A 26,393-nucleotide genomic window follows, 5' to 3' on the forward strand; every position below is an offset into this window, starting at 1 on the left:
CAAGGTGCACGGCGAGGGGATTGGCCCGCGCGTCCGCCCGGACTGAGTAAGGTCTCCTCCAAGTGGATGGCGCAGTGGACACGCGTCCCGGCGCCAGGGCTTCCTGGGACGTGTAGTTCGCGACAGGACTAGCGGAAATCCCGCCAGGTTTTACCATCTCTCACTTGTTTATTTACTTTGCCGTCACCGCTTGCAGGGGACAAATAAATAGTAGCTGTCCAATAGAGGGGCACGCGGGCCTGGAGGCACAGCTAAGATTTTTTAAAAAAATTGTCACTCTGTCCCCCGCACGTGCAGAGGGCAGGTATAAAACACGATGAAAGGAAGGTGTTGTCAATGATATCTGACGATCGGTCGCCCGGCACAGCCGTCAGGGCGCTGTCCCCGCGCGCTCCGATGGGACGAGAGACGCCAGCCCCAGGGTAACCGGAGGCGCGTCGCGGGCCAAGCACTGGAAGCTGTGATCCGGGACCGGTGCCGGGCTCCGCCGCGGCCGCAGAGACCCGACCCCACCGGACAGGCCAGAGGTACATCGGGCTGTGGGCAGGGGCCGAGGTGGCCGCCGGCGACTGTGCGCTGCGCCCTCCGCCGGGCACTGGAGCGCCGCGGGCCAGGCCTGCCGCCGCCCACCTGCTCTCTGCGTCGCCAACGCAGCCTGCACGCCGGGGGGTCCTGGCCTCTCCGGTGCCCGGTGGCCATCCGAGTGGACGCCAGTGCGTGGGGACCCGTCCTCCGGGGAAGAAGTGGGGTGAAGAGCTGGGCCGCAGGGTGGAGGGAAGGGTCCGGGAGAGAAAGGACGAGTCCTCTCGGGAACAAAGCCCGATTTGGAGGGACCGCGGGGATACCGGTGGCTCCCGCCCGGCGGCAGTCTCCACGCCACGCTCGGCAGGGCCCGGGACCGGAACGCGCGGTGGCCGTCCCCTTGCCCCTGCACGCCCGCCCGGGGCCAGCGCGGTCGCAGGAGGGGTCACGGTCAGCTCCGAAATCGTACCGGGAGCCTCCTCCTCCCCTTCCCCCCTTCTCTCGACCTTTTCTGCTGCCCCCCCAAACTCTGATGGGCCGGTAGAACCGCCAGCCAAAGCGGGCCTGGGCGGGGGTTTTCTTTACTGTTTCCTTTTCGGCAATTGTCATTAGTAATGCTATCAACTCGTGCATTCAAAAGCTCGAATCGGGGGCTCCCTCTTCTCCCGGGAACAGTGATCTGCCCGCGTCCCATTCCCCCCCCCCCCCAGGCGCCCTGAGCACCCGCGCGTCCCCGGGCCCCCGGGCGGGTAGGAGGCGGACACCCCGCCGGCCTCTGCCCGCTCCGCGACGCCGAGAACTCCGGCTTCCCGCCGGGCGGAGGGCGGGAGGAGGGGCCCGGAGGCCTCGCTGCGGGGACCCGGGGACGCGCGGCCCGCGAAGGCGCCGGGACCGCCGAGCGGCGCGGGCAGGGGGCGCCGGCGCGCTCCTTCCTCTCCGCCCGCGCCGCCTCCGCACACAGCGGCTCCGCGCGGCGGGGACGGGCCTGCGCGATTGTCGCCTTCATCCTGGGGGCCTCCAGGCGCCGCGAGCTTCGCAGAGAAGGGCGGAGGGCCCTCCGCTCGCCTGCCCGGGAGCCTGGGCTCGACGCTGGCCGGAGTGCGGGAGGACCCCCGGTATCCTTCGGAGGCCGGCCCCTCTGCCTGGGAAGGGGCTCAGGTCTGACCGCGGAAGGGGCGTGGAGGGCGTGGGGAGGGGTCTGGAGGGGAAGGACCGAGATCAGACCTGCTGAGGTTTAGTGCGTCTGGCCCTCGGAAGAATATTCCATCCTTAGTAAGTCCTTACCTGCTCCTGCGTCTCAGCGGCCTTCCGTGCAGAATACAGATCATAATAGTTGTCATACGTGGAAGGCTTTACTGAAGAGACTTTTTAAGATGTTTAGTTCTCTAAGCAAACTTGATGCTTAAAAATAAGGATTTAAGAATCTAACCAGAAAAGAGAGTGTAACCCAGGCCATGAACATTGGATTTACAAATGTTTATTTTACAGAGCAGTTCCTTCCAGGGACTTAAAGATCGTTACTGCAGCGGTGCATTTAAAGCTGGCCATTTTATAAAATTTCTTTTGCACAGAGTTAAACAGTACTTCTGTTGCTTGTGATATGATTTTATGAATAAATCATTAAGTCATTGAGCTTAGGTCCTGCAATCACTTTTATTAGTAAATCTTCATACAGCATGACGTCGTTTACTGGATTAGGGAACCTCAGTTCTCACAGATGAGAACCAGGAAGGAGAAAAAGAGTGCCCTCGGCTAGAACTCCAGCTCTTGATTGCTAAGGCCACTCCTGGTGGCCTCCTGAATCTAGGTTCCTAATCCCTGGCTTACAGTAATACCCAGCATGGTGCAGGGACTTAAAAATATCTGTTGATGAGACTTCTACAAATTGCCCTGGGGATACAGTAGGCAGGAAAACCAGACTTGCAGGAGACAGACATTCATCATGTAAACACACTAACACACAATGTAGAATTGCACCCTGGTAAGACCTGTGAACGAGGTACTGAGTCTGTACAGGGTGACCTGGCTTGGTTGGAGGAGCAAAGAAATCATCCCCCCAGAAAGTGACATTTGAGCTGATATCTGAAGGATAATGGGAATTAACTAAATAAAGGTGGGGAAGAAGGAGTAGACAGCATTCAGAGAAGGGAAAGGTGGTCCGTGGGGAGAGGAGAGTGAGGTGGAGGTAAAGAGAGAGATCACAGCCCGGTAAGGAGTTGGCTGCTTGTTCTAAGAGCAGAGGGTTTTAGGCAGGGGAGTTATATGATCATGTATGTGTACAAACTTTACTTTCCAATATCTAGGCACAGGTCAGGTTAGAAATGTCAATGCACGGGAGTGGGCGGGGAACTAGGAGTGGAAATGGTTTATAAAAATAGGGACAAAAGGAGATACAAGATGTGACAAAACCATGAGAGCTGCAGGCCTAAATGGGACAAACTAAGAGGGACAAGCTGCCCCTCTGTACCTTGGCATTTCCTGAGGCTGTAATTGCAACCTACTACAGCAATTGACCTCCATAACGATTCTGTAATCAGTAATAACTTGTGCTTACTTCACGCGTGAGGATACAATAACACCAGCGCCCTTGGCCTCATGGAACTGTCGCTGTCGTGGGGAGAAAAGACATGGGTCAGACAGATAATAAGGAAAGGAAATCAACATCAGCAGTGTTTAGGTCATGGGGTTTGGATAATTTTCCTTTTCTGTGTGATATCTTTTGGTATTTTGCAATCTTTTTCTGTAATTTGTTTCGCTCAGGTGAAAAATGTATAAATATGACAGTTTTTCAAAGAGAAGTTTCCATAAGCAGTGGTTCAAATGAGAAAGTTTTCATACCACTCCAAGTTTACTATTAGCTTTTATTGACAATCAATATGACAATCAATATGCACTTTTGTTTATGAGCTTTGCTTTTTTTTTTGGTGAAAGTGCAACCAAAGAGATCAGTCTTGTTAGTGACCATTATTTAAAAGCAAACAAACTCCAAACACAAACAAGCAAAACCAGACTGTTAAACCTTTTATTAATCAAGTGCTATGTTTTTTCTTGTCTTTAGCTTCCAGGAAGCTCCGCCCTACCTTTTATACACAAATGCAGTGACTTCCCTTTCCCTAGGTTTCTGATAAGAATATTCTCCTATATATGTTCCAAGTTAGCATCCTTCAAACACCCCCAGGCTGCTGCACAGAGAGTTGGTACCACAGGCAAAATTCTATTTAATGTGAGGAAGGAAGCTCTGTCAAAGTAGAAGCTAAGCCTGAGATGAAGAGATAACAGGGCAGGGCCTGGAACATTTCTGTCTCCCCCGCACCAGACTAGCCCCCTCAGGCTTTGTTCACTGCACCTCACCATGACCACATGCTCTGTTTCATGCCCCACCCTGCTGCAACCCACCCATGCAACCCCAATGCCAGAAATAAGACCTCCCTCTATCCAGCACTCTGGCTTTTGGTGAAAGGCATGAGGATAACAGAAAACAAGTAGAAAATGCTTTGCTAACAGGGAACTATATTCAATATCCTGTGATAAACAATAATGGAAAAGAATATGAAAAAAGATATAAATGTATATATCTATCTGAGTCACTCTGCTGTACAGCAGAAATTAACACAACATTGTAAATCAACTATACTTCAATAAAATTAAAAAAAAAAAAAAGAAAATGCTTTGCTAGGACATCTGCTAAGAATCAGAGAAGCCCAGAGTTTGACCTGTACAAACGGAGCTTCTCTTCGAATCTTCCTCCACCATCACCATCACATCCGGAAATGAGGAAGAAGGAGAAAGCATCAAAGCTTCCTGTCTAGAGATCTACGCTACCTACTCCTTGACCAAAAAGCAAAGGAAAGTTTCCAAAGTGAAACCACTAAAGGTTCCATGTTTGGTGGTGAAACTCCCACCAAGCCAGCCCTACTCCTGCAAATAACTATAAACTCTGCACAGAGTCCTAAAAAAAAATCACTGCCTGAAGGTTTGACTAGAGAGGAAGCATTCCTTCAAAAGAAAGAAAATAAAATCTTTCCTAGGACGTGTGGAGGCCTCCTTGTATGGAGCTCTGGTCCATAAATTCCACGAAGGACATGCAGTACCTTTACTGGTTTCTCCTCACAGACTCCAGGTCTCTTGTGGGAATCATCTTCTGTTATTTCTTATTGCCTTAGTCATAGGTTTTTGTTATTCAGTGTTTATAGGATGGGTTTTATATAATCATTTTCCTGTAACCTGGGAAAATGATTCTCACTTCTAAATTTTTAAGTAAGTGAATGGGCAGAGAGATTAACTGGTCAAAGTCAAACTGGTCACCCAGGGTGGGTTTTATCTATTAAGTGCCGCTCCATCGTGGGAGCCCTGGGAAGTGGGCTCACTCTGCCTGGCACCTGCTTCAGGGGGTCTCCCACACCACCTATAATGGTTTGATTCACCAAGGTCTTCCTTTTGTGTAAATCTTCAGCTTCCTCAAATGCCCTTGGTTGCTATTAAAGTTTTCTTTGTTTACTTCCCCAAAAGCATCAGTGTACACTTGAAACTCAGTTTTTCCTGAGACTGATCAGAAGTTAATTACTACTAGCTATAACTTGATTGTGGTGATGCATGCACAGCTTTATTGAGATATAATTCATACACCATGCAATTCACCTATTAAAAGTGTTCAGTTCAATGGCTTTCAGTATATTCACAAGGTTGTGCATTCATCATCACAGTCAGTTAGAGAATATTTTCATTACTCCAAAAAGAAACCCCATCACTCCCAATCCCCTTTTACCTCCCAGCCCTAGGTAATCACTAATCTAATTTTTGTCCCTATAGATTTGCCTATTCTGAACATTTCATGGAAGTGGAGTTAAACACTTTCTGGTCCTTTGTAACTGGCTTCTTTCACTCAGCATAATGCTTTCAAGGTTCATCCATGTTGTAACATGGATCAGTACTTCATTTCTTCTTATTGCTCAATAACGTCCCATTGTATGGATAGACCACATCTTATTTATCCAGTCATCTATTGATGGACATTGGGTTGTTTCCATTTTTTAGCTATTCCGAGTAGTGCTGCTATGAACATTTTGTGGGCATATGTCTTCATTTCTCTTAGATATATTCCTAGGAGTGAAATTGCTGGATCATATGGTAACTCTACGTATAATGTTCAAGGACCCGTTTTCCAAAGTCACTGGACAATTTTGCATTCCCACCAGCAGTGTAAGAGGGTTCCAATTTCTCCACATCCTGTTCGATCCTTATTGTTAATCTGTTTGATTCGAGTCACCCTGGTCAATGTGAGGTGGTATCTTATTGTGGTTTTGGACTGCATTTCCATGATGGCTATTGATGCCAAACATCTTTTTATGTGCTTCTTGACTATTTCTACACCGTCTTTGGAGAAATGACTATTCAGATATTTTGCCCATCTTTAAATTGAGTTACTTGTCTTTTTTATTATCCTAAAGCATCGTTTAAAAATAATTTTTAACAAGACAGATGGTAAGTGATCATGACTTAAGCATATAGTAGTTGTAAAATATTTATTGAATGAAGGCATATGAAACACTTAAAATATTTTTTAGTGTTTTTGTAATGTCTAGTGGATTGTTGATCTTTCTTTCTCCTCCCTCTTTTCTTAGGAGCCCATTTTTGCAGCGCTCACGTTTTTGTAGAATGCTGTAAACAATTGTCACAGCTGTTTTTCAAGAAATAGAAAGAGTTGCAACCTCTTCCTCATAACAGAACTTTTATAGTTGCATTCAATGCCTAACGTTGCAGAAGCAGAAAGGACAAATGATTCTGGAAATGGTGAGTGCAAATCTGAGAGAAGGTCTCCCGAAGAGAATCTACAAGGTGCCGTACAATCTTTCTGCACTCGTGCCTCGGGAGAACCCTTGGGTCCCAAAGGAGATGGTCATTATCCATGGAGCTGTCCAGTGACCCACACTCGGGAGAAAATTTATGCCATCTGTTCAGACTATGCCTTTCTCAACCAGGCGACCTCAATCTACAAAACTCCAAATCCAACCCGCTCTTCTTGCCTCCCCAATAGTACCTCTTTATCTGCTGGAAATAATTCCTCAGGTTACATTGGCATCCCGACCAGTACATCGGAAATCATCTACAATGAAGAAAATAGCTTGGAAAACTTATCCAACAGCCTGGGCAAGCTACCTCTTGCGTGGGAAATTGACAAATCTGAATTTGATGGAGTGACCACGAATTTGAAACACAAATCAGGTAAGGAAGGAGCCATGATGTTCTCATGTGAAAATAAGGAGAAAACAATCAATATATCTTGTTTAAACTTGCCTTCAAACAGATTTTCTTTTTTTGATACCAAACAAGGCACATTGCTATCATGTTGTTTGTCGACATAGTTAACAAAATAACCTTGGGCATAGGACATTTAGTTCACTAATGTGTTGCCACTGGAAACTTCAAACATAACCTTTGCATTTTGAGAGCTTTGAACAAATCTAAGAGTGCCGTAAAACACAAGTATTCTAGACAAGTACTCAGTAGTTTAGAAATGGTTAATGCGGTGGCTAGAATAACATACTATTTCATGGTTTTGCAGTGACATGAATCATATTTCTCAATTAGATATCTAGTTTTGGGGCTTCCCTGGTGGCACAGTGGTTAAGAATCTGCCTGCCAAAAAAAAAAAAAAAAAGAATCTGCCTGCCAATGCAAGGGACACGGGTTCGAGCCCTAGTTCGGGAAGATCCCACATGCCGCGGAGCAACTAAGCCCGTGCACCACAACTACTGAGCCTGCGCTCTAGAGCCCGCGAGCCACGACTACTGAGCCTGCGTGCCACAACTACTGAAGCCCGCGTGCCTAGAGCTCGTGCTCCACAACAAGAGAAGCCACTGCAATGAGAAGCCCGCGCACCGCAACCTAGAGTAGCCCCCGCTCGCCGCAACTAGAGAAAGCCTGTGTGCAGCAATGAAGACCCAACGCAGCCAAAATAAATAAATAAATAAAATTAAATAAATATCTAGTTTTCTTTTTTACTACATAACATTTTGGCTTTTCTGTTGTTAACAATTTTTGAACACTCAACAGGGTCTCCAGGTACCACTGAGTAGGTTGTGCACTGCACAGTTTAAGAGGGTGCAGTGTACAATCTTCACAATTACAATGTGGTGGTTCTGGAGCACATACTAACGCTCTTCACTTTTTTCTTTGGAACTCACAGTAAGACAGGAATTTTGTGAGGTAGGTACTGTTGTCTTCATTTTATGGGTGAAGAAATGGAGGCATAGAGGGGATACATTGCTTGGGCACAACTGCACAGCTAGAAAGAGGCAGAAGTCAGGTTTGCACTTTACTTCTAGGCTTCTCTGATAGTTTTGTAAAACCTCTGTCTACTCATTCATTTGCAAAATCAACTTGTTTCACAGAATGTGGTGTAAATTTGTAATTCTCGCGGTGTCGGGGTATTTCACTTTGTGTCTCTATTTGTGGGTGATTGGTCTATAAATTTTTTTTTTCATAATGTCTGTGCAGGTCTCCTAAGACATGTTTGGAAGTATTCTCTCTTCCTGTTTCTTGAGGGGTTTTCAGAGGGGTATTAAAAATCTCTAATTATGATTATGGAGTTGTCCGTTTATTTATTTTTTAAAATTTATTTATTTAATTTATTTATTATTTTTGGCTGCGTTGGGTCTTTGTTGCTGTGCACGGGCTTTCTCTACTTGCGGTGAGCGGGGGCTACTCTTCGTTGCGGTGCGCGGGCTTCCCACTGCAGTGGCTTCTCTTGTTGCGGAGCACGGACTCTAGGCACGTGGGCTTCAGTAGTTGTGACTCGCGGGCTCTAGAGCGCAGGCTCAGTAGTTGTGGCGCACGGGCTTAGTTGCTCCGCGGCATGTGGGATCTTACCGGACCAGGGCTCGAACCCGTGTCACCTGCATTGACAGGCGGATTCTTAACCACTGTGCCACCAGGGAAGCCCCAAAACTAGATATCTAATTGAGAAATATGATTCATGTCACTGCAAAACCATGAAATAGTATGTTATTCAAGCCACCTTATTAACCGTTTCTAAACTACTGAGTACTTATTACAATACTTGTGTTTTACAGCACTCTTAGATTTGTTCAAAGCTCTCAAAATGCAAAGGTTATGTTTGAAGATTCCAGTGGCATCCATCTTCTCACTCACTAGGATTTATTTTATTAGTGAAAGAAATTTGCCAGAATGAGATTTTGCTCACGTTTGCCAGTGGTTGTTCAGCTCTGGGAGAAACTTTGTGTTTCTGTGAAGACTTAGGAAGAATAACTAAAGGGAAGGGGGAAAAAAATCCTTGCTTCTTGATTTTTCTAGAGTTCAATATTATGCCATTTTACAAAAATTAGAGAAATTCCCTGTGTGACAACAGTTTCTGAGGTCCAGCTGGGGTTTTTTTAATGTATTTTTTAAAGTTGGAGTATAGTTGATTTACTATGTCATGTTAGTTTCAGGCGTACAGCACAGTGATTCAGTTATACATATGTGTATATATATATATATATATATTTTTTTTTTTTTCAGATTCTTTTCCCTTAATAGGTTATTACAAAATGTTAAATATAGTTCCACGTGCTATACAGTAGGTCCTTGTTGGTTCCAGCTGGTTTTGGGCACCAAATTGTTTCATTGTAGAATGAATAAAGTGGATCCTTTTCCATGTTTGTTTTCTAGGCATATATCTATATAATCTATGTTTTATAATTTATGACTAACTCATAAAAATGAAATATTAGCTTTTATTTAATTTTTGTAACAGATTTATTTTGTGTAAAATATGATATGTGTGAGAGATTTTAAAGTGCACGTAGCTATCTGAAATGTTAATGGTGTTTTAGTGAAATGAGGCTTGGATGTTATTTAATAATATTTTAATTTATATAATTTTTTGACTGGGTGATCCATTAGGTGGAAATAAAAAAGTATAAATATTAAGTGTAAAGTCTCACTTTCACTTTTGCCTGCCCTTTTGTGTGGCTCCCAATTTCCCCTCCCCCTGTAGGTAACCACTGTTATTTGTCTTGTGTGTTTTTTGGTGAATGTGTGTGGTGTGTGTGTGTGTGTGCACGTGCCCACACATGTGTACATACTTGCACACAGAAAGGAGACTTTGTTTTCCATTCTGGCTCCTGGTGCTAAAGTTGCATTTTAATAATGTACTTATGTGCATCATTCTTAATCCATTTTGTGGTCTCTGTAGGCCTGGAACTATTTTTAAATATCACATCATCAGATTACTGGATCTACTGCTTTTACTTTCTCAACAGAGTTACATTAATGTGGCTTTATTGTTTTATAGAAAGGATTCATTTTCTGGAAAGTGGTCTAGTTAAATATTTTACTGTTGGTAATTTTATTTTCTAGATGTGGCTAAACATTTTGTGATTGATTCTTTTACTAGCTAAGTAGCTAGCTCAGGAATCGGAATATAAGAACCTGATAGGAAATAACATTCATGGTTGTTTAAATGTGTTTTTATTCTCTCTCTCTCTTTAAGGCAGGGGCGTATTCTTGAAGATACATGTATTTCTTCAATATGTTTGCAAATAGCATTTTTAGACCTAGTTACTTTTATATTTTGTTACATAATTAATTGTATTGCCTTGGCATCTTACTTCATTTGACTTCATTTTATACTCTTGTATTCTAGGCAATGGAAAGAAGCAAATTTCCAAGAAAAAAACTTCAGACAAGAAAGGAAGAAGACATCAAAGGGAGTGGCCTCAGTATTCTCCTCTTGAAGATATTAAGCAGCGGAAAGTATTAGACCTCAGACGATGGTAATCTCTAAAAATTGACCTTTTTCTTACCTAACCACAGTACCACTGTCATACCTAATGAAGTTAACAATATTTCCTTAGCATCTCATTTCCAGGCTAAATTCAGATTTCCCAGATTTTTCCGAAAATGTCTTCACACTTGGTTGTTCAGAGTGGGACCCACCATGAACCACATATTGTGTTTGCTTGTTGTAGCCCATAAATCTCTTTTGAACTAGAACATTCCCTATCTGATTCTTCCCCAATTTGTGTGATTCCTTTCCTGCTGGTGGTCTAAATTACTCATATAACCTCAGTCCTTATAAACCGGAAGTTAGATATAAAGACTTCATTAGATTCTGGTTGAACATTTTGGGCAAGAATACTGCCTAGGTGACCCTGTGGCCTTCATCCTTATATCCCATCAGAAGGTACATGGTGTCTGGTCATCCGATATTAGAGATCCTAAGAGTGATTACTGGATTAAGGAGGTGGCAAGAGCCTTAGCCCACATCGTCAAGTTCCCTTTTTTCTTCTGGAACTGTCAAGTAACCAGTGGGGTGACGGTGGCATTGGGTTAACATCTAGGTAACCATCAACTTTTCACCTAGCGGTTTCAGCCAGACCCATTGAAGACCCCTGCCTGAATCCTATTATAAAATGGTGAAATTTCAAAATTCTTTCATTTCTTCTGCCTTTACTAACTGCCATTCTTTTAATAAGAAGATCTTTCACTTATCAATTGGGGCTATTTGGTGACCTTAACATACAGTTCCTATTCTAAAGAAAAAGATGTTAAATTTGTGATAGCTTTCAAATATTACTGATCTATAATTTGAGGTTTTAAAAATTCTTTTGTGTGAGGCTTTAGAAATATTAGATTTTTTTTCACTTATTTAATAAATATAGGACCACTTACTGTGGGCTGAGAATATAGAGATGTACAAAACGGGTGTTTGTTCTCCAATCTAGTTGAGAAGAGTGGAAAATGTAAAATATCTCAGGAAATTTGTCAGATGATGGGTGGGAACAAACAACCAACATGAGAGGCGGAAATGATCACTGAAAGGCTTCACTGAGGAGCTGGATCTTAAGAGAGGAAATCTGAGGGGATGGAGGGTCTAAAGGTCTTTGAACGGATGGTGGGAAAGGGTCTGGCAGGTTGGTAATGAAGAGTAGATCAGCCTGTCTGGAGCGAGGCTCAGAGAAGCTAAGAAACTTACTCAACGTCACATGGCAAATACGCAGATGTGGTATTGAAACTGAAGAGAGTTGGACTCCAAAGTCCATGTTCTTTCTTTTTTTTCTGCTGGCCTCAAACAATGCAGGTTTCTTTAAAGTTCATGGACGACCCCAAGCTGTTTGGTGACTCTTTGGTTAGATCTAAGGGTATGAGCCATTGAGTCAGTGGGGAAGAATCTGAGTTCTTTGTGGAGATCCAGATTAGCACTACAGAAATGCAGAGAAGGTTGCAGAAGGAAACATTGTGCTGATTGCCACCAAGATTCCAGCTTATCCCCTAGATACCAGCTGAGGACACTGCCTCTAGTGAATTACAGGGAGGGTGGTGATTGCAGGAGGGCAACACAGGCCACACACTTCCTGATTTCAAAACATATTACAAAGCTACAGTAACTAAGACAGTGTGGTACTGGCATAAAGACAGGCATATAGACTAGTGGAACAGAATAGAGCTCAGAAATAGACATTCACGTAAACAGGCAAATAATCTTCTGCAAGGGTGCTCAGACCACAGGATGGGGAAGGGACAGTCTCTTCAGAAAATGGTGCTGGGAGAAGTGGATACCCACATGTGAAAGAATGAAGCTAGACCTTTTCTTCACATCATACACAAAAAATAACTCAAAATCGATTAAAGACATAAATGTAGGACCTAAAACTATAAAACTCCTAGAAGAAAACATAGGGGAAAAACTTCATGACATTGGATTTGGCAGTGATTTCTGGGGTATGATGCCAAAAGCACAGGTAACAAAAGAAAAAATAAACCAATGGGACTACATCAAACTTAAACACTTCTGTGCGTCAAAGGAAATAATCAACAAAGTGAAAAGGCAACCTACAAAGTGGGAGAAAACATTTGCAGATCACATATCTGATAAGGGGTTAATATCCAGACTGTATAAAGAACTACAACTGAAGTTGCAAATAATCATATGTGTAGCTCAACTAGGAGTTTACATCGAAATTTTAATAGTTGGTGTCTAAATTTATATACCTTTAATTTTTTTCCATTGGCTTGGGTAACATCCACTTTAACTAACAGTTAGTCATACTTAGCCATCATTCTTAAAATGCATGATTTATTGTCATTATGCATTTATAATGTGTTGAATAAATATGAAAATACTTTAAATGAATAACGATTTTACATTGGTGGTTTAAATGATCAAAGTTTTCATTATGTAACACACTCAGTTGCCATGAGTGTTCTACTTCTGTATGCATATTTTGTATTCATTCAAGTGAAAACATTCTTTTATTTTCTCAGGTACTGCATAAGCCGACCACAGTATAAGACTTCTTGTGGTATCTCCTCATTAATTTCTTGTTGGAATTTCTTATATAGCACAATGGGAGCTGGAAGGTAAGTATGTTAATTTAGTGGTACCCCTCAACTCCAAATTCAAAAGTTATTTGGTGTTGCTTTTTCTATAATGGAAGATTTTTAAGAACAGATTTTTCATAAATTGGGGAAAAACTGCCGTATTTTGTTTTAAACCTTTTAGCTAAAAATATGTGCATGCATTATTTTTGATAAGATAAAAATGAAAAATACTACTAAAATTGTTTGCAAATCAGACAGACACAGTGACATTGAGACAGGTTATATTTGCCTATGATTGGAATTGTGAAATGAAAGGCAATATTTCTTTCATAGTCTTCCAGCTATCACCCAAGAAGAAGCTTTACATATTTTGGGTTTTCAACCCCCGTTTGAGGATATTAGGTTCGGCCCTTTCACCGGAAATACGACACTTATGAGGTATGAAGCCCTCGCTTAGAAGCAATACCTTATTTCTAGTTCTGCAAAATAATAATGCTGTAGATGTGCATTGATAGTAAACCATGCATCCAGCTGTTTGGGCCCAACCTCTGGTAGATATGCCGGACTTGGGCTCTGCCTGAATTTCTCTGGAATTGGAATAGTGCCTTCTTTGTTATGGGACTGTTGCTATGAGCGAGTCTTCTTGTTATTTTCAGATGGTTTAGACAAATTAACGACCACTTCCACGTAAAAGGATGCTCGTATGTTCTATATAAGCCTCATGGGAAGAATAAAACAGCTGGAGAAACTGGTAAGTAAATATATAGAAGATTTACACACACACACACACACACACTTTAGGATCCATCTTGAAGATTGGTTTTGTTTTGATTCAAGGCACATGATGTAAATCCTAAATACAGTCTATCACTCTTCATCCAAGGGGAAATCATAATAGATAATAGTAATATGTAGGGCACTTTTCAATATACAGTTTAATATTTTAACTCTTTTCATCTTTGCATGAAGAACTTTTAAAGCTTCAAGGCATGTCATAAACACTACTTTAGCACATTGTATCGTTTGGGTCCATGGTGTTTGTGTGTGTGTGTGTGTATGTGTGTGTGTGTGTGTGTGTGTGTGTGCACGCATGCTCTTACTTGCCTGCTACTAAAACCCTTTCAGGAAGCAGCGTGGAATTTGCAGTTGCTCTTCCTAAAAGGGAAAGCAAGGATTTTAGAATATTTGATGTCAGACCTGCATAATAACATATAACAACAGGACAATGGACTATGAAAGGGACAAAGTTCTATTTTAGAAGGGTCTTGATTATAACAGAGAGTTTTGGAGTCGATCCTAAGGATTGTTTTAGTTGTGCGCTAGTTAAATAATTTGCAATATTTGACAATTTCCATTTTTAAAATTTCACAGTCATCTTTCGACTTTACAATCAGAAACCTACAATACAGTGTTAAAGAAAATTTTATTCTGACACTTGTTAAAAGGGTAAGGAAGACTTTACTGAAGACTGTTGTAACGCAGAACTGGGATATGGGAGAGAGATCTGGCTCAACCCTGAATACAACAAAGACAGCTGGGAATTTATAGCCAACTCCCAAAGTGAGCGGTTCCGTGGATGGAAAGTTATTAAGAGGAGACATCAAGGTGGGGCTGTGGGGAATCTTGCTAAATTGGTCTAACAGGATTCTTATAACAGGCAGACCAAGGGTGAAGGGTGACGTCCTTGATCAGGTATCCAGGGTGGGGGGATTCTCTCTAAACTGATTTCAGCAGGATATTTGCTAAAACTGGATTCAGCAAGGATGGACACAGAAGCCCAAGATCCAAGCCTAGCTGAGGAGAGGGCTCAGAGATGCCTAACTGAAGTTTGGTCAAGCAGGGAGTCTGTCAGCACAGAGGGTATATGGTTTATCAAAATCAAGGAGTGAACAAAGAATAGGGTATATTTCTGTTGACCTTTAGCAGGTCTATCAAGTTGGTTGTGAGTCAGGCAAACTTGGAGTTCATATGTTGGTTTCTGCACGTACTGGTTTTGTGACCTTGAACAAGGCACTTAAACACTCACTTACTGAGCCACCCCATGGGGTCCCTGTGAAGGTAAAAGGAGACATATTTGTAATACACTTGACACCTTGCTTGACACAGAGTAAGGACTCAATAAATGTTAGCTTTTATTCTTCCTAACTGAACTCTGTGCATTTGCAGGGGGGCCTGTCTTCGTGGGAAGGGCGGCTTTATATGGTGTGTAATTTTTTTTGTTTGTTTCCAGTGAGGCTGTCAACACAATCTCTCTCAGTAATTGATCAGGCAATTAGAAACTAAGAAAGAATATACTTTCCAACATACGTCAGTCTTTTTCCTTCGAGTAATAGGATAAACAAGCTCTCTCTCTCTCCCCCCTCTTTTTTTGGGAGGGGGAGAGAAATGGCTGCCGTAATTTCTTTAAATAAATTTCAATACTACATTTTCCCAGTGTGATTCCTGTTTTCATTGTCCCTATTACAATCCTTGACTCCTCACTGTCTCTTTGTCTACGTGTGTTTCCTGAAGGATATTTGATCTGCTTCCCCCTTGGAATATTCTTGTCTTCCGCTTCAAGAATCAGTGGTCCCTTGCAAGCCCTGCCTTATCTCTGATGCTCGGATTTCTCTTAAGTCCTGTAGTTCTGATTATTTGCGTCTGTTGTTTAGCATTTGGCGTGTGCAGCCTTATATTACATTGCATCTTTTTAACGTGTCTGCCCATCTCCTTCACCATAGGGAGTGCCCTCAATAGCCCTTTGATGCCCCCTGACCTTGCACGTGTGACCCTGGGACTTCTGATTGTGTTCAGAATTGGGAGAGTATTACCTGTGTCAAGCAGAAGTCTTTTCTGTTCCCTCTCATTGTAGAAGAAAGAGTTGCAGAGATAGGCTTTTCTCATTTGTCTCTGGGATATTCAGTAGTGAAAACCATTGCCAGTTGTTAGTGTGCATTTAAAAAAATACTTTGTATCTTTTGTTGTTGTTGTTGTTGTTTAGATTATTCTTAAGGAATATCAGGCCTGTTTTCCACAACAGGCTTTAAGTTGTCCTGGGGACTACGCTTCTTTCGTAACTCCCTATTTGCTGATTGACATGCTTATTTCCAGTGGGCCTTCAGGAAATGTAAACTGAGCTCACTCATGGAATAAAGACAAAATCCAGGGATTTTGAAAAAATTAACAGATTTGACTGTGAATATGAGTTGAAGTATTTTTTTTAGAGATGTAATTACTCATAATAAAAGTTTGTGCCAGAAGCTGCCAATGTTAGCTTCAAACTATTGGTTCATTTATTATTCACTTCCTATTATTGTATTATTATTATTGTATTATTATTATTATTATTATTATTATTATTTGAGTAACTTCAAACTGTTGGTTCGCTTAGCTACCAAGGATGTCTAGATTCATTTGTTTTTAATACCTAGCTTGAAAATTACACTAATATTCATGTATTTCATTTTTATTCTTCTGGTAGATATTGTAACTTCTTATATTTGCTTAACCAAGAATATCCACCTCTGCCCTATCCTGACATAACTCATGTATACCCTCACCCTGGCCACTGCTACCAGTTAACTACAGTGTCTTAATGCATCTTGGATGGACTGTGCATTCAGATTCTGTTTTCCTCGTCCTCTGGTTTTCTCCAGTTCATATTAGACACAAGGCTGGATAAATTTTTTCGACGTGCGGTGCTAACATATCCCTTTTTACTTTGGGAGCTCTCCAGTGCTTGCTTAAAGCGTAAACGCCTTAGCATCATTCCAGGCAAGAACAGATTGGTCTTTCCCTGCTGTCCTCCACGTACCAGTTGGATTTAAAAGATGTCAAGGGAGTAGGAGCCTTGCAGGATGATACTATGTTGCTGGGTTACACAATCTGGTCCTTGTCTTTGAGGGTATAAAAATACATCCTAATAAGTTCCTTTAGAGCTCTCTGGAGTTCTTCTATAGATGATAAGGCTTTACAAAACGGACTGATACTAAACAAGCTCAAAAAATGTTAGAATGTTAATATATTAACTGAGAGTGAGAAATACACTATCAAAAGCACCAGGATTCTCTCGGCCGCTCAGGACATATACTGTTCTTCAGAGTACAGCAGGCTGGCTAATTCTAGTTTGTTCTGCTTTCTCTACACCATGCACATCATGGCTCTGCGTTTGGTAGTGGTTGCTTTGTCGCTTAAGTTTCAGATTTTTCGATATACTCTGGTCTAGACTCAACGTCGTTCTGAATTTAGTTTCCATCTGTAACACATTTATATGTCTTCTCCTAAATAGAATCACTTTCTTGGATGACTACCTTAATGTATTAAATATTGTCTTTACTGTCTTTTATTTCAGAGGGTGATCTTTTTCTGACCTTATCCTGAAATTCTGGGGGTGCCCTACTGTAGGCCTCTCTACACTAACTATCGTGCCCTACATTCTGGTCTGGACTACACGCTGTTCCCTGATTACATCCCTCCCCTGCAGTGGTTCTGTTTTCTCCTCATGCTCTTGCCTCTGTCTGGATTGCTGAAATGCTGCCACTTGATTATGTTCTGTCTTGGATGCCACCCCCTTCTTGGTTCCTCAAACCTGATGTGCTCTTTCTCCTTTGAATTACACCCTTTTTTTGTGGCACTGTCCTTTTCCACCCTATGTCAAAGTTACTTGTTTTACGAGGGCAGCTTGAGGTACTGTGCATTCCTTATCTTTTGTTTCCCTGTGGTTCCTGTTGTAGTTAGTAGATGCTCATAATTTACTTCCTGAGTTGAGTTAAATGAAATTTTCCTCTTAATCTTAGACCAGTGATTCTCAAAATGTGGCCCCTGGATGAATATCAGCATCACCTGGTAACTTGTTAGACACGCAAATTCTTGGTCCCCACCCCAGACCTACTGCGTCAGTTACCGAGGGGATAGGTACCAGCAATCTGTTACTTAACAAGCCCTTTGTGCTCTGGTTTGAGAACTACTGCTGTAGTCTTTCTAAAGAGATGCTATTCAGCTTCTTTATAAAGAGTGTGGTCTTCCATTGATAGGAAATTCAGATAGGAATTTCCTTCCATTGATAGGAAATTCAGTGCGCAAATTTCCATCTGTGCTCAGTTGAGTCCTGGGAATTCTATGGCAGTGCCTCGGGCTGGTGGGGGGCAAGGGGTGGGCACCTAGATTCCCTATACCTCCTTTTTGGCCACAGCAACTCTGCTTTGATCCCTGTTATGGACTGGGCTGGCATGTAAACTTCCCTTGCAGAAGGGATTCCATGTCAAAATATGTTTGAAAATTATTGATCTAAATTAGAGGTCTGCAAACAACAGCCCATGAGCCAGCAGCCCATTTTGTGAATAAAGTTTTATTGACACAAAGACATATCCATCTGCTTACACATGGCCTTTGGCTGCTTTTGTCTGTGGCTGCTTTCAGCTACAGTGGCAGAGTTGAGTAGTATGCATAGTGACCGTGATCCACAAACCTCCAACATTTACTAACTGGCCCTTTAGGAAAAAGTTCGCTGATTCCTAATCTAAATCCATCAGAATGTTGTCATGTACCTTGAAGTAAGAAGAAGAAACATTCTTGAGGAGCGTGATAATTACTCCAAAGAAGAAAAACCACCTCTGTCCTCTAGAAAACTAGGACTTTGTCAAAGAGTATTTGTAGCAGATGAAATACTGTGAATATTAATGAGAGCAAACGTTCATACCTATCTCATTTGCCCCTGAATATATTCTAGTATATTTATGTGACTACTATGCATAATCACTGTAATCAGCTGTTTTGTGTTACATTTGACTTAAGGAGGAAAGTGTGAAATACTTAAAAATTCCCATTAGGAAGTTACAATAAAGTTCTTTCATTAAAAAGTTTTAGTTATTTCGGGTAACTTTTTACTTGGCATTTTCACAGTTTTAAAAAGATTTCAAGAGTTCTTCCTAAACCACTTATGTGTATAAATATCTTTAGTATTTACTGAATTTATGAGGAGTCTAAATCTGTCTATTTACATTCGCTTACTATCCTGAAACATCTCTACAATCAAGTTCAACTATGGAAATGAAATATTGACCATCTTCTGAATTTTAGGTCTTATCATTCTTCATTTAGAGCTGCCCTTGGATGTCAGTTTTTAACTCGTCTGGGGAACTCAACCCAAAACAGCAGAAAGACTTATTTATCCTTATGAAATAGAGATTTTAGTAGAAAAGATTGCCTTGTGTGCAGGTATGCTCTGGCGGTACGCCATGAAGTAAAAATCTGTGGGGAAGGCCGAGCTGAAACCTTGGAGAAAGGGTTTAAGACAGAAATATTACTGTCTCCATGGAACTCACAAATTGTGTGTGTCTGCAGAAGTCGGGGCGGGGTCCCGCCTCCTTGACTCTTCTACAGCCGTTGACCTGCCATTTTTGGTCTTCAGCTATTTCAGTGGCCAGAAAGTCAATCAGAAAAACCATAACTTGCAAGCTTTTGTCGACTTCAACCATTTTTAGGATTTCCAGTTTTAATAGGCTATTTGTTCATGAATAATTTAGTGTCTTCCAGGAGATGCAAGTTAATGAAACCTCAGTTAATGGCTTTAAGTATTTAGTGCTGGTGAAAACTCGTTTCTTATGGTAATACTTTTGAAATTACTTCATAAGTAATATATGCAGCCATGGGAAATATACAAGGAGAAGCGGTTATTAAGAGGTTGCTGTGGTACTACCAGCCCGTCTCTTAAGATGTTCTTATCACTTGGCTTCTGAAAGTCTTTCCTCTGGTTTGTGTGACTTTTGTAGAAGGGATTGAAGTGTGTGTTAGTGGGGAAAAGTTTTCATTTTTGGAACTTGTTTGGAATTTATATTTATCCATATACCTCAGTGGTCTTCAAATTGGGATGTCTGCATTATGGCAGCTGCAAGGTGATCATTGTGGTATGGGAAGAATGTATTAGAATGTTTATATTTTAATCTAATTAAAAATTTCTACTTTTTGTGTATCTTTTATAAAGACATATTAGTACAGTAGTATATGTACAAAGCTTATAAACAAACATGCTTATAATGGGCATGCTTACTCAGAAATTTCAAGTGACAGATGTGTACAACCAGAGAAGTTGAGACCATTGCTATATACACTAGGTATTAGGTTTTATATGGTAATTAAATTTTGCAGACAAGCATTTATGCTATTTGAAGGTTTGGGTAAGCAAGGACTTTCAGTTTTTTAGTTTGCTATTCAGTTTGCCTGAATTTCAGTCTAAAGGGTAAAACTGAAATCCATTAATTATTTTTTAACCTTTCGATAGCTTTTCATTGTTTTTCCCCAGCAATGTCCATGTGTTCCAAGTAATGTCTTTTCTGTCTTTGAGTCCTTAACTAGTTGTTTGTATAAAGCATAGATAGTGCTTTATGGTCCCTCAGTTGGTTTGTTTTTGTTTTTTGTAGCTTCCGGGGCCTTGTCAAAGTTAACTCACGGATTGAAAGATGAATCGTTAGCTTATATCTACCATTGCCAAAATCATTATTTTTGTCCAATTGGCTTTGAAGCAACCCCTGTTAAAGCTAATAAAGCATTCAGGTAAGCATTTCTGTATTTTATGTGGATACTCCACCAGGAAAATACGTTGTAGAAAGCATTTAAGAAATATTTGGTTGATTAGACACTGGAAGACTTGGTGATTTGCTTTCCTTACATCAACTAAGACTAGTCTTTTAAACACAGTAGCTTAATCTTCTGCAGAATTGTGTTTGGTTAATTGTGCTTTTACATTTCCACTTAGATACTATTGTTAGAGTCATGATAAGAGAAAGCCATTTGACAAATCACTTTTATGTTTATTATAAAACGGCCGCAAAGGACTTTACATATTATGTCTCAGTGATCTCATCCAGGATCCCACAGGGAAAATGTATTGTGGAATCTAGTGTCAAGAAGACTGTCGCAACTGAGTACATTAAAAAGCGTTTCCTTTCTTATGGTGAATAACATGAAATTTATCAGGGTTCCCCTTTTGTCCTGGCTACTAGGAAGCCTGCAGCCAATTTTTATTTCTAACATCAGGAACCACGTTCCCCTAATGGTTATATTTGTTCCTTTGTTGATCCAAAGCTTCTATCTTATTAACTATGTACGTCTACTTCCAGGTAAACTTGTATTGTTTTAGAAGAGACAGCCTGTAAATAAGAGAGGGTGACTGAATGTTAGTACTTTTTTTCCTCCTTAGCAAGTTTTCTTAGTGATGGGTTGAGGTAATGCCAGGGTAGCTGAAAGCAGAGGAAGAAGTGTCCTATTTGAGGATGTTGAAAACGGAAGCCATGAGTACTCTGAGTAGAAGTGTTGACTGATAGGTACAGTTGTCCTCACCCAGCTGAGTTCTGGTTTGTTCTATCTGGGTGGGTGGCATTGGTGAAGGAGAAGGAGGAACAGGCAGCACTGCTTTCTCAGCGAGGGCTGAAGGTCAGGCTGGGAGAACGTGGCTTGGTCATCTGGGGTAGGATGGGTTCTTTGAGGCTGGAGGCCATGCGGCCTTTGGGTGGGGAAGCTGGACGTTGTATTTTTGTGAACGAGGAGCAAGAGGAAAACCATGGTGTGTCTCCAGATGCTGAAGTGTTCTATTCATCTCTCTGGCTGTGGGGTTTATTGTGGTGTTTTTCTATAGTTTGATCCTGCAACTTCACCTTACTCCAGACACCTGTCAAATGTAAAACGTGAAGAAGTAGGTGCTCCTACTTGGCCCCCTTTAGAGGAGAGCTCTTCACCTCTGCCTGAACCTAAGAACCACCTGAGATGCTTTTACAGCTGCGTAAATACTTCCCTGTGCTCCCCCCTACACCTACTTGAATTAGAGTTTCCAGGGGTGGGATTAGGGCGTCAGTATGTTTAAAAGTTCCACAGGTGTATTGCTGCTTTCGGGTTTTATTTTTAGGATGCCTTTTGAAACTTTTTGAATGCAAAGTGAAAGAAGAAGTGTAGCTTAAGGGTACTGGTGGGTAGAATGCTAGGATTTTTTTTTTTTTTCCTCCTAAATGCTGACAGGTGGTATATTTCAACATTTTTAGCCCTATATTTTGTAAGAGGGGATCTAAACCTAAATTTAATTTATGCTTTCTCTTTAATGGCCTTCAGATATTTGTTCAAGCCTAAACTCCAATATCTATTCTAGTGTTGATGATTGCTGTCTATGCATAAACTTCAGTGTATCTTTTATCAGTGTATAATTGAAGCAGTATTTTCAAGGGTGAATGACTTTATGAAGGTTACTATGAATGTATTTTATATTTAGCAGGGGCCCCCTCTCACCACAAGAAGTAGAATATTGGATCTTAATTGGAGAATCAAGTAGAAAACATCCTGCTATTCACTGCAAAAAGTATGTTAACTCCTTCCCTCTCCCCCTTTTTTCGATTTCTGCTAAAAAGCCTGTTGGAATTTTGATTAGAGTAGAATCCGTAGAATCCAGTTTAGTTTGGGGAGAATTACATCTGAACAATATGGAGTCTTCCCATTGTGAACATACACTATGTCTCCACTTAATTAGAGCTTTAGTTTCTCTCAGCAATGTTTTGTATTTTTAGCATAGAGTTTTATATGTATTTTGTTGAAATTTTCCCTAAGTGTGTATATTTTTTGATGCTATTGTAAATTGATTTAATTGAAGTATAGTTGATTAACAATGTTGTGTTAGTTTCGGGTGTACTGCAAAGGGATTCAGTTATATATATATATTTTTTTTCTTTTTTTCAGATTATTTTCCATTATAGGTTATTACAAGATATTGAATATTGTTCTTGCAAATTGATTTTTAAAACATTTCATTTCCCAATTATTTTCTGTTAGTGTACAAAAATACAATGGATTTTTCTATATAGGCCTTAAATCTTGCATCTTTACCAAATTCACTTATTAGTTTTAGTAATAGTTTTGCAATCCAAAGCAGTTACAAATTGTTTTGGATTTCCTATACAATCAATCATGTTGTTTGTGAGTAAAGACATATTAACTAATAAATCTTTTGAAAATGTACTTGACTCCAATTAAAAAGGAAATATGGAATGTTTCTATGTTACCCTGCAGGATGTCATCTAACAGGCTGATATATAGTTATTTCATATGCACGGTAACCATTTTTAACCTTGGCAATAGTTGGATAAACAGAATTGTCAAAAAAACAAGGATTTATGAAAGCTTATTGGATGCAACAATCCTGTGATAAGAGAATTATTGCCATGGTGCTTTTGTAGCAAATTGCTCATGTGAAAAGTTCCATTACAATAGTATTTTGAACTTAAAGAAAACTGTGCTTTATCCTTCCTTAACAATAGGTGGGCAGATATTGTTACTGATCTAAACACTCAAAATCCAGAATATCTAGATATCCGGCACTTAGAGAGGGGGCTGCAGTATCGAAAAACAAAGAAGGTAAGAACACCATCGTATTTGAAAGTATTTCTCAACTGGCCAAAATGCAGTTATTTTACCCAGCACTCTAAGTTGTAAGTAACAGAAACCCAGTTCAGACCATTTTAGACAGAAACGTGAAAATTACTTTAAGGACACAGGGGTATCTTTAAAAGGAAAGGGCAAGAAGTCTAGCCTGTATTCAGGAGGGACGGGTACCACGCAAGAGAATGTCAGCAGGGGCCAGGGAGCTAGTCTGTCTTATTCTCTTGGGAGTTGTGTTGTTCTTAGCCGTCTATTTGCCTATTTACTTCGCGAAGATCGTCTTTCAACTTAGGTCTCCCTTTCAGATGAACGGTCGAGACTAAGGCTGGCATGCCTCCAGTCCAGTCCTGTAGTCTTGGCCCAGCTTGGGTCAGGTGTTCACTCCCAGGGCGATTAACTGTGGCCATGGGGCAGAACCATGTGTACCAACAAGGCTGCTGGGGGCGGTTCTCAGGGAATGGTATGTTCTGTGGATTGAGTAGACATCCCATCCATATTATCCTACTATCATATGAAGAATGCGTAGGAGGGAGAGGAAGAGGAATGATCTTGGTGTTTGGATTAGTCAACTTGGGCGGGTACAGCGTGTGAGAGTGGTAGACAGGCATATGGGGGGAAGGAGTTTTGCCTCCTATGGGCATTGTTATATTTTTGTAAAGGCAGCTGGTCAGGAAAGATGCAGGATAATGTGATCTGATGATGTCTCAAAGGATCAGCACTGTTCTGATGCAGGTGAAGGGGGAAAAATAAGGGAATTCATGGGAACCCACATATTAGTATAATTAATTTCCTATCATTTTCTGAACCCAACATTTTTTTTTCTCTCAGGTTGGAGGAAATTTGCATTGCATCATAGCATTCCAGAGACTTAACTGGCAAAGATTTGGCCTTTGGAACTTTCCATTTGGAACCATTAGGCAAGAATCACAACCTTCAACACATGCCCAGGGAATTGCCAAATCTGAGAGTGAGGACAATATCTCCAAGAAGCAGCACGGGCGTCTGGGCCGGTCTTTTAGTGCTAGTTTCCATCAGGACTCGACATGGAAAAAGATGTCAAGTATCCATGAGAGACGGAACAGTGGTTACCAGGGTTACAGTGATTACGATGGGAATGACTGACCATGCTGCGTACTGACGACTTGTGTTATTCTCGCAGCTGGTCTATACAGGACTGCATTAAGGCAGTACAAGATTTTAAGTCTGTATTAAATAGGAGCATATCTTGTGGTACAACACATAACCTTGTAGTTTCTCCAGTAAATAAGCTTGTATATGATTATGATGGGTGATTTCAGATATATAAACAGATAAGCACAGATTTTTTTTTGTCCTCTTAAAAGTTAAGAGTATATAAACATTCTGGACAGTTTCACAAAGTCCAATAAAATTACACATAAACAAATCAAACACAATTTCACTCAATAGCATCATGATTTGAAATACTTACGCATGAAGTGATTTCTTATGACTTGACCCCCCCCAGATATTTGTTGCAGTTTTGTTCCCAAGCTCAAAATGTAAGTTACTAACTATCTGCCCAAAAAAATTGGGGCTGTTGATTTCTAGTTTTTCTCTAGTGGTTAAAGCTCATTTAAGATGACTTAGTGAGTTTAGAAATTCTTTTACTTGTAGCGGTATCTTGCCTGCCTCATTTTTTTCCTGATCAACTTTCTCAGGATTCTCAATAAAGAGGCAAAAGAGAAAAGACTGAAGATACTGATCTTTTCTATTGGTGCAGATGGGTGACTTAGTGCATCGATTCAGATACTCTTGACTTTCTTGGTATGTTACTGTCAAATACTGACAAGAACTTTAGGTCTTGAAAGACTCGTAAGTCTACCATAAACCTTGCTTTAGGGATAGAATAAAAGAACAAGTGGCATCTGAAGTTTCTATACCCAAGGTAACCTGTGAGATGAGATCTGATATTTGACTGGTCCCCCAATATGGAGTCATATGTTGACAACGGCATTAAGGATGCGTTAGGAATGCCCCATCACTCAGAGGGCAACTATCCGTATTCCAGAGAGCTCTTTCCTTTTTAAAAACATGTAGACAATTAGCTGCTTGAAGTGAGTGTGAAATAGTTCAGAAAGTGTGGATTTCATGTATTTGAGCTCCTCTCCAGTTGCTGTCAGTTTTTCTTCTGCTGCCAACCTGTGACTCACAAACAACTAGGATCTCTTGTTCTTTCATTTCAGGGGCTGTTCTGGGACTCAAATCAGTAACTTGATTATTACAAGGTGCTGAATATGCTGGTAACCATATCGCAATACACCTCAAGGAGAAAGTTCAGATTTTTATTTTTAAAATATTTTCATTTTCTTCTCTTTTGAATTTTATATCCATTTATCCACCCAGACATGCCTAGCCTACAGAAGGGGATATATATTATGAAATGGGCATTTTTCTGAAGAGAATATTTTGCTTGAAATGCAAAGGACTGAAAGATGTGTAGGTTGTTGATTTTGTTACTTCATACTGGGACTTTTAAGAAGTTTTCATCAATAAAGTTTTGTTTTCTACTTTTAATCATGAGAATGTTTTGAACCTTTGTTTTAAGAAGGGAGTACCCTTATAATCTTGTTTGAAGTACATGACAATTTGTCAATTCTGTGTAAGTAGTATAAGAAACATCTATCTGACTTTTATGATCAGTGAGACAATATGCATATGTCTATAATTTTAGATTTTTGTTAAGACTTTATAAGAGGAAATAGAAAACTTAATTCTTTAACTTGAACCAAATTAAACTGTAATTTTTGTAGGTCAAATATGGTTGAATATCAGCAATTGCATATAGTTCAGCCAAATATTTCAGAGAAGAGATTGGTAAAGAAAGGAGACGAATGCAACATAAAATAGAGAATATAGTGACATCTAGGAAAAAGAGGATGAGTTTATACGTATTGCTTATTGGCCATAATCAACTTTTATAAATGTCTTAATATATCCAATCACTTAATACCTTGGCTTACAAGTTTGGCAGTTATTAAGAGCACACCGAGACTTACAGGGACTGCTTTTCCAGAATGTGTAAGCAAGTGACTGCACCTTTCTCTTTCAAGATTAGTAACATTCCTGTCATATTTAATTTCTTGGTCAATTTTTCTTAGAAGTCTCCATAGAAGCAATGAAAGTTCATATTA

The 26,393-nt window shown here is 40.7% G+C and overlaps 1 protein-coding gene across 6 annotated transcripts; it reads left to right on the plus strand.

The window, feature by feature from the left end:
- The first annotated feature begins 135 nt into the window (after positions 1-135).
- On the plus strand, positions 136-25,776 carry BIVM (basic, immunoglobulin-like variable motif containing). 6 transcript variants are annotated; one of them, XM_059902872.1, is made up of 10 exons: positions 136-527; positions 6,144-6,744; positions 10,169-10,298; positions 12,790-12,885; positions 13,180-13,284; positions 13,503-13,597; positions 20,244-20,376; positions 22,082-22,168; positions 23,121-23,217; positions 24,070-25,776. In XM_059902872.1, exons 2-10 carry the CDS (start codon positions 6,267-6,269, stop codon positions 24,361-24,363), a joined length of 1,515 nt encoding a protein of 504 aa, XP_059758855.1. In that variant the 5' UTR covers positions 136-527; positions 6,144-6,266; the 3' UTR covers positions 24,364-25,776. The 6 variants fall into 6 exon arrangements, with proteins under 6 accessions (XP_059758855.1, XP_059758860.1, XP_059758858.1 ...); XM_059902877.1 differs by having other exon boundaries at positions 22,085-22,168; XM_059902875.1 differs by lacking the exon at positions 136-527 and adding an exon at positions 751-972.
- Positions 25,777-26,393: the final 617 nt, after the last annotated feature.

The sequence above is a fragment of the Balaenoptera ricei genome, chromosome 18 (genome assembly GCF_028023285.1).
Source record: "Balaenoptera ricei isolate mBalRic1 chromosome 18, mBalRic1.hap2, whole genome shotgun sequence".
Taxonomy (NCBI): Eukaryota; Metazoa; Chordata; class Mammalia; order Artiodactyla; family Balaenopteridae; genus Balaenoptera; species Balaenoptera ricei.